Genomic DNA, 8619 nt, shown 5'->3' on the forward strand with positions numbered 1-8619 from the left:
AGCCCATCTCATTAGTCGCCGCCGGGCACACCGGTCTGTGCTCTTGCACACATGGTTTTTATGAAGCTGCAGCAGCAGAGAGGCCAGGCAAGCTAGATATTGGTGTTGGATCGCGGTAGTGGTAGCTGCTGGTGGTGGTGGTTCGATCTCGCTGCTCGGGACACACCTTGGCCTACGGTGACGGAGGGAGGACCCCTCTTGGAACGATTGATCATTTTTTTGACGGTTTTGCGAGATATTACTTGCGTTGCAAACAAACCCTTGGTCACTCTCTAGTCTCTAGCAATGATTCATAATATAAGACGTTTTAAGGAGAAAGGACAAGAAGTAAAAGGATGAAGGGTTTGATCTTGAAATACCGTGCCGCCGTCTGCTACTACTGCAGTCTACAGTGGTGTTTATGCTTGGCAGCTCGAACCGTCTGCTCGTGAAAGCATCCCCCAAAAGGATCCAGTTCCTTTGCCCTTTCTTGCAGCGGAGGCGACAGCATCTCTTTGCAGCTGCAGCTGAACATTTGCAGGATCACAACACAGCTGAACTCACCACTGTCCATCCATCCATCGTCTCCATGTTGGACTTCTCTCTCTAGGCCCTATGTACTTCCCCCTCTCGCTCTTCGCCGCCCCAGCTTTGCAGTGGCCAAAGTCCTGTCAACCTGGTTGCATTTATCTTTCTTTTTCTTATTTATTTGCATTGATCGATCCATACAAGCAAGCATGGAGCAGAGCAGTCCAGATGGCAACTTCTTGCATGTACAGAGATGAGATATATAGATATCTATTCCTTGTGACATAAGTACTATACTACTTACTACTAGTACTACTACTATAACAGCATCATGGGTCAGAGTCTTCGTCGGCTATGCTTAACCAAGCCACATTGATCAGTGGCGCCTGCTACTTGGCTAATTAATTAACCCTCCCCTACAACACACTTATACATACAAGCCCATCCATACCTATGTGTTCATATCAGATGCTGCCTAGCTAGCTAGCTCCTTGAAGGGCCATTCAACCCTGCCATGCATGGATGGATAACACCGCACATACTTTTAGCAGTAGCATTATATATATGCACATGTAACTTGAGCTTTGGCTGGCTTGACTGCTGTGGGGAGTTGATCATGGACGACGGTCCGATTAACGGCCGGGTAGCTAGTCTCTGGCGGTGACCCTGATGGGCATGCCTCCCTTGAGGCGCACGGTGGGGAAGTTGACGATATGGTCCTCCTCGGCCACCCACCTGCATCCATTCCAATCCAACGTCATTGTCAGACAACAAACGATACAAACATAAGTATATGCATGTGGTGGATCTCGATGCGCATCCATGCATCTTCTCAACAATCTGCCTGTTTTATCTACTGTACTAGCGTGCGGTGATGCAGTGCACACCTTCATATACTGGAGTACTAGCATGCAGCAGGCTATAGCTAGGAGTGTAAAAAATGTGTGCAAATCTTGATGGGCGTTCATGTGTAATCTACTCCTACTCCTACTTGCACGTTGAGAAAAGCTGCAACCAGAACGAAAGGCCAACATGTTTGCTCATATTCTACTTACTTACTACTGGCCAAGGTGAACGAAATTTTGTGTGTGGCACGTACTAGTACAATTCTACAAACGCAAAGGAACAAAAGCAGCCATGCTGCCATGCAGCGGCGCCATGCCCTGGCGCGCCGGTCAAAGTGCGAGAGAGATGCATATTTATTTCATTTATATATTATAATTATTATATACTATATGTAGGGTACTGTGTCGTTCGGATCAATCACGACCCGGACCGGGGCAGGCACGAAGCATGTCATCTCATCACTGGTCGAGCGGCCCATCTGAACCGTCCATCGGACGAGCCGACCGTCACATTCATGCATGCCGCCCATCCTTTCCACTCCTACGTACTACGTGCTCGTACGTACTACTCCACCGAGTCATCACCACTAGCTGCTATCAGTCTACCTAGACCTACCACGCCGACCGGGCATGCGTGCGTGCGGGCACTGTGGCCGCCGACGACGACCGGCATCGTGCAGGCACTTGCCGGCGCCGCAGCGGCCACGGGGGCCGGGTGACCCCCCTCGCACGTGTCGCGCCGACGCCGCACGCCCGCACGCGCGCGCAGCTAGTAGGAGTAGCATGAACGATGCCGCCTACCCACATACTCCACGACGACGACGGCTATGCGATGCTCGACCGTGTACGCACGTGCGGCCGGCGTGCCCTCCCGCCCTCGATCCCGCACGGGCGCACGCACGAGTAGGCAGGCGTGCAGTGCAGCTAGCCCTAGGGCGTGGCAGGGGTCGTCGTCGGCGTCGGCGGTAGTAGTACTTGTTGGTTGGTGGCATGTGCGCGCACGTGTGGCCCCACGCGCGCCAACGGAAACGGACCCCCCCTCTCCCCCCTCTCGACGCGGAGCCCGAGCTACGTAGGCAGGGTCCGTCGTGGGGTAGGGTAGGGTAGGGCAGGGGTAGGGTAGGGGTCCCTTGGCCTTGGCCTGGACCTGGGGCTCCCTCCCTCCCTCCCTCCCTCCCTAGCTAGGTTTCACCTGCCTGTGCTGGCATAGATTGAAGGTCCGAACCCCCCTCCCTTCCCAAATTATTGGCCACCCCACGTCAGGTCGTTGATGCGCGCACGCACGTACGTTCCTGCGTACTACCACGTACAGTGTTTTTTACGAAGGATGCGTGCGCGGCCTAGTTGCAATCTTTGATTGAAAGCGGGGAATGCAGGACACTGTATATATATATATATATATCCTAGTATGTCCTACACTTACGTTGTGCATTAGAACGGCAAGGAAACACAGGGATAGCTAGGCTCAAGTGATTGGGAGATGAGAGGCATGGATGCATGCATGCATGCATGTCTCTCTAAGTGGTTCTTGATCGTTCATGCAACCAACGATGAAGGAAGGATCGGAGCCTAGCCTCGGCATGCACCCTAGCTAAGTGTGGTGCGGTGTGATGTTTGCATGCACGCAAAAAGAAGAAGAAGAAGAGGGAATGAGAGCGGTGAGTGAGTGATCCACACATACGTACCTGAAGCTGGTGACCAAGTGGTGGAGAAAGATGGAAGCTTCCAGCCTGGCCAGATCCAGGCCCGGGCACAGCCTCTGCCCACCACCAAAAGGGGTGAAGCTGCTAGCGCTCACGTCCTTCTCCTGTTGATCCACACACATTTTCTTTTAGACCAATATAAACACTTTATTAGGTTTCCCAAATTCAAATGGCAATCATAAGCTCCACAAGCAGCATAACACCCCACCATTTTTTTCCTTTTAGGCTATCCCTATCATGATTTGCGCAGCGCGTTTCGTGTTTTCTTAAACCCACATGCATGCATGCCAGGAGTCCCACAAGACCCACCCATCAAAACCCCCCTATAATGTTGGTGTCGCCTAAAGGAGTGGCAATTGGATCAACATCTCTACCGAATGTGGGGGCTCGATCGTCCTCACCTTCCACCTCCATGGATTGAACTTGCAGGGATCCTCGTAGAGCATGTCGTCGAGGTGGACCGACCGGAAGTACATGAACACGCACCATCCTTTGGGGATCAGATGCCCCTTCACCTCGACGTCCCGGACCGCCTTGCGCATGATCCCGCTGATGATGTTCCCCATCCGCAGCGTCTCCGTTATCACCTACGTGCAAAATGTTTCCGTTCACGCTAGGGCATACGCAACGGCGGGGTTTTGCCAGGGTAGAAACGAAGATACAGGTACATAAATCATGGAGTGCCAAATAATCTTGATGTACAAGTATTTCTTACATGTTGCGTGAATGACAAGGACATGTAGTCGGTCCATTGCAAGGTTTCGCCAAGGCCAGCTTTCCTCATCTTGAGCTGCATGTTCTCCTCCTGCCACCGTCGAAATGCGTCACCAATCATTGTCGCATAAAATGGGCTACTGAAATCAAAAGCTCACTTCTTTCTCTTCTACTACCCCATGAAAGCCGAGATGGATAGCTACTGTACCTAGCTAGGCATGTTCCCTAACAGTACTTGGCCCGCGGGGGTTTGAATGAGTTCATTGTTCACATGGCATCAAGACCGAAACAGAGTCGACAAACGAGTAATTTCCACGCACTGTAGCGCTGTAAACGGAAACTAGTGAGCTGCTGCTGCTGCTGCTGCTGCTTGCGCAATAGGATGTACTGCATGCTGGCTAGGGAATGTTCACGGCCCTTCTGCTTCACCAGCTCATGAAACTGTATCTCAGAAACATGTACTGCGTGCCAGTTCAGAAACAACAACGATGATTGGTTTGATTTACCATGTTGGTCTGTGCTTCATAGGGTAAAACTGAATTAACATTGATTTTTTTTCCTTTTGAAAAAGAGGATTACCCTCGGCCTGTGCATCAAACAGTGCATGCAGTCATGCGTAGATATTTAGTTGCACTAGCTGGACAAATTAAGCCCTTGCCATCATATATACCAGCAGGTGTCAAAAGCTATGTGACAAGGATTAGGTGGCATGACAGTGTCCGAAATAAAGTAAAGCGACGGCATATAGTAGAGTAAGTGACAGCATGGCTGATGAATCGACCGAGTTGGATGCCACATCTCATGATGCTACTGAACACTTGAGTGTGAAGGTGTCTAATTTCGATGGGATGTGTGTGTGGTGTGGCTGACATTATCCATTAACAATGTGAGTGTGTGTGCATGTCTTGTTGCAGGTACACTTTTTTAGGCACATAGATAGTATAACAACGATAGTTAATGCTCACGTAGATGCCAACAAGAATGGCATGGACCAAGGTTGGCACGATCCTTTATGTGATCATGATCCGAAAAACACACACACACAAAAAAAACTCTTTTGCGATATTTGTGCAGGCTTTGTAAACAGCTCCAGCTTTGTTCGAGACACAGATGAGTTGAACTGTGTGACAAGTAGTAAAAGAAAGAGTTCATGTCTGACTTGAATTGGCAGGTTACGATGTTCATGCACATTCAGCAGAAAAGAAAAAGATGCTAACTGTTGATTTTAATTTGGTGGGATCAATCGGTCGATCAGGCTGTGACCCCGGCTGACCAGAGTGCTGACAGAAGCTAAGTATGAGTGACAGAGTGAGATGGAGATTTAGTACTGTGGTAGGTACCTCGAGCTGTTGCAGGGCGAGGGGGCACTCGCTGAGGAACTTGACGGCGAGCGTGATGAGCACCGGCACGGAGTCCTCGGCGGGGATCATGAGGTCGATCATGTTGTCGGATATGAGCTCGTCGGTGAGCTCCTCGCTGCCGTCGCCCATGAGCACGTCGATGGCGTCCCTCGCCGGCGGCGCCTCGTCGAGGGCCCTCCTCCTCCTCCTCTTGTCCTGTATGATCCTCTGTATGACCCTGGCCATCCTCTTCTTGGCCTGCACGCACCAGAGAGAAAAGAAAGAGAGGGTGAGCAGAAGGAACATTGATGCCTTTGGTTTTCGCTGCCATATTGGCAGACGGGATGGATGCATGGGGGAGAGAGACAGCTGCAGCGTGCGGGTGTGCATGCATGGATCATGGATGGATGGCGAGCGAGGGGAGGGGAGGTGAGATGAAAGAGAGTGGTGGTACGTACCTGGAGGGATCTGTAGAGCCTAGTCCCTGGCAGCTTAATGGGAAGGGACATGAGTCCGACAATAAATTCCTGGAATTGCTGCTTGAGCTGCTGCATCTCTGGGCCTGCCTCCAGCCCGATCAGACCCCGCACCAGGATTTGGAACACAATCTGCAACACGCACACGCCACATTCACTCATTCATTCATCCATTCATTCATCGTTACTCCGATAATTCTCTCTTCAATCATTCTCATGTAAAATCGCAAGGCGCCCTCTCATCATCAAGGCTTTTGCTTGAAACGCAGCACTGGTGGTCTGAATTCGGTGCAAAAAATGCACACCGAGATCAAATTCACCACACCCAGCAGCCAGCCTTCCCTCTGTCTGCCGCTCTGATGGTCGGTGGCGGGCAGGGTGCTGCCTCGACTCTGGCTAGGTTAGGGTTTTAGGACGTTTTGTAATACGACTTCTCATGAACCTCTATAATAGACGTGGGTCTTGATAGAAAAAATCAGCCACGGTATAATAAGTAGTCCTCCTTCACAGCAGCACGTATCACTGTACTAGTACATCTCTTGCGAGGAGAGATGACTTTTAATTTCCTCTTGCTCGCTGGAGTAGGAGTAGTAGTAATAGTAATCAAATCCTGCGTGTTGGCCCCGCACGAGGGTAGGGAGGGAGGGAGGTGGAATTGAATGGGGGAGGAGGAACACAGGGTAGGCACCCGCTCCCCACAATCTCATTAAGATACCGCACCCCGCACAGTCACAGTCTCCCAACTCCCCCTCCCCCTTCACTCTCTCTCTATCTCTATCTCTATCTCTATCTCTAGCACACGCATGGCGAGGGGAGAGGAGTGGAGCGAGAGGCGGCCCCCACCCCCTTTCGGGGCTGGGCTTCCTTCCTTCCTTCCATGTGGTGACACGGCGCCGCACGTGTGCGCGCCGGTGCGTGCGCCATACGACCGCTACTTGTAGTAATCCAATTCAATCCCTCCCCATTCTCTCTTTCTTTCCTTCCATCTCTCTGACGCACGTACGCACACGTCGTCGTGGTCGCGTTGCTACAAATCGAGCTACTAGAAGCTAAGCTAGTAGGATCGATCGGGAGGCGGTGGTACGTACGATGGATCGACGCGGAAAATGGATGGATGGATGGAAGGAAGGAGGTGGTGGTACCGTCTTGGCGTGGTCCTGGATGCGGAGGCGGGCGCCGGGGCCCTGCTCGCGCCAGGCGGCGAGGGCCGGGGCGAGGCGGCGCTGCATGTCGGCGGTGACCTGCGCCTTGAGCTGCGGCGACTTGAAGAAGGCGCCGACGAGGCCGTGCACGCGGCGCTGCAGGCTGCCGTTGATGAGGAGGATGGAGGACTTGCCCATCAGCTCCGTCAGCGACCGCGGGTACCACGGCACGAACGACCGCGCGTCGCTCTGCAGCACGCACCGGCTCACCTCCGCGTCCGCCGTCACCACCGTCGCCGACCCGAACAGGTGCGACCGGAACACCGCGCTGCCGTACCTGCATGCACGCGACCGACGCCCGCGCCCATGGTGGTGTGTCAGTACAGTACCACGCACGCACGCACGTGCATGCGCGCGCACTGGCATGGCATGGCGTCGATGGATGGTGCCACGCGCACGCGTGCCGCCGCGCCACTGTGCTGCGCCAGGGAAAAGAGACGAGGCTGGCGGCTTAATTTACTCACCGGAGGCGGCGCTTCTCCACGAACGCCTCGGGGCGTGGGGAGTAGGCGCAGGAGACGAAGTCCAGCGTCTCGCCGACCACCGGCCACCCGAAGCTGCCGGGAGGGAGCCGCGCGCCCGTCTTCGTCGCCAGCCGCCTTCTCGGCCTCGCCGCGGCCGGCAGCAGCCTGAAGCACAGCAGCCACGCGGCGGCCAGGAAGGCCCCGGCGGCCGCCCACGTCGACGGCGCCGGCCAGGAAACCGACATCGCCGGAGGCAATTGCTGTCACGGCGTGTCTGCAGCTATCCTTGCACCGGCCCGGCCCGGCCGGACTTCTGATGGTGCGGTGCGGTGCGGTGCGGTGCGGTGTAGTGGAGGTGGAGACACGCGACTACGAGAGGACGAGGGAGGAGCGGAGCACTTATATGCGGCGCCAGCGGGTGGGGAGGAATAGAATTGGCAGCGGCAGCAGCCAAGTGCAAAAGGTACGGGCGGAGGCGAGAGGGAGAGAGATTTTCTCAGGAAGCAGCGATTTGGGATTGAGATTTCGTATACTAGTATGTTTTCTTTTGCTTAGTCCCCACATCTATCATTGTGTATCGTGGTACAGTGTTGGTACTACGGACTGAATGTATATCTTCTCTGCTAGTAGTATTTTTGTGTGTTTCTTTCCCTCTGTCCGGGTCCGGGAGATTGTGAGTCCCGAGCAGAACCGATGCTGCTGATGAGTGATGCCTGATGCTTACCTCCTCGTGTGCACCTGTGGGGCCCACGCCCATAACAGGGATATCTCTACTATTAATTATTAATCTAAAAAATATCTACTATTAATTATTAATTATAAAAATATTTCCATTATTAATTCCAATTATTAATTATAATTGCTAATTATTAATTTAGAAAGTTCTCTACTATTGTTTAATTATTAATTAATGAAGGTATTAAATGGGAGTCGGTTCTATCGCCTGCCCTCCTTTTTCGGGGTTTTCCTCTCCACGCGCACCTCGTTGCTCGGTTTTTTTTCCTAATTTTGTGCATAAAATTAGAATCAACATAAATAGAGTAAATTGAAATAATCTACACCAAAGTGGCACTTTCCCAAAATTACATCCTGGATTAACTTAATCAAATCAAATCTTCTCATAATCACAACTAAATCAAAACTTTTCTTTCCTCCCCATATAAATAAGCAAATCCAATCAAATCTAATCAAAACCATAGCGAATAAAAGAATCCTTACATTTCTGTCACATCCCTGGAACCCTAATCAAGTATAGCATTGTGCTCATATCTTCTTTGCATTGCATCCAAGAAAATTGCAACAAGATCAAAGCAAGTGGTGAAGCAAAACTCAAAAAAAAACCTAGCCACTTCTCAAATTCAAAGAAAT

At 52.0% G+C, this 8619-nt stretch overlaps 1 protein-coding gene across 1 annotated transcript; it reads right to left on the reverse strand.

The window, feature by feature from the left end:
• Positions 1-734: 734 nt before the first annotated feature.
• Positions 735-7948, reverse strand: LOC123442877 (cytochrome P450 90D2-like). Its single transcript, XM_045119048.1, has 8 exons — positions 7252-7948; positions 6728-7064; positions 5568-5717; positions 5110-5367; positions 3771-3860; positions 3457-3642; positions 3038-3159; positions 735-1242 (listed from the first exon to the last, which is right to left on the reverse strand). The coding sequence occupies exons 1-8, from the start codon at positions 7494-7496 to the stop codon at positions 1155-1157; spliced, it is 1476 nt and encodes a 491-aa protein (XP_044974983.1). The 5' UTR covers positions 7497-7948; the 3' UTR covers positions 735-1154.
• Between the last annotated feature and the right edge of the window lie 671 nt (positions 7949-8619).

This window comes from Hordeum vulgare, chromosome 3H (assembly GCF_904849725.1).
Source record: "Hordeum vulgare subsp. vulgare chromosome 3H, MorexV3_pseudomolecules_assembly, whole genome shotgun sequence".
In the NCBI taxonomy this organism is placed as follows: domain Eukaryota; kingdom Viridiplantae; phylum Streptophyta; class Magnoliopsida; order Poales; family Poaceae; genus Hordeum; species Hordeum vulgare.

Coding starts and splice junctions, on each gene's coding strand:
- LOC123442877 (XM_045119048.1), bottom strand. CDS start 7,496: ATGTCGGTTTCCTGGCCGGCGCCGTCGACGTGGGCGGCCGCCGGGGCC. Junction 3,643..3,770: donor CCTTGTCATTCACGCAACAT/GTAAGAAATACT, acceptor TTTTGCACGTAG/GTGATAACGGAGACGCTGCG. Junction 3,160..3,456: donor TCAATCCATGGAGGTGGAAG/GTGAGGACGATC, acceptor GTGGATCAACAG/GAGAAGGACGTGAGCGCTAG.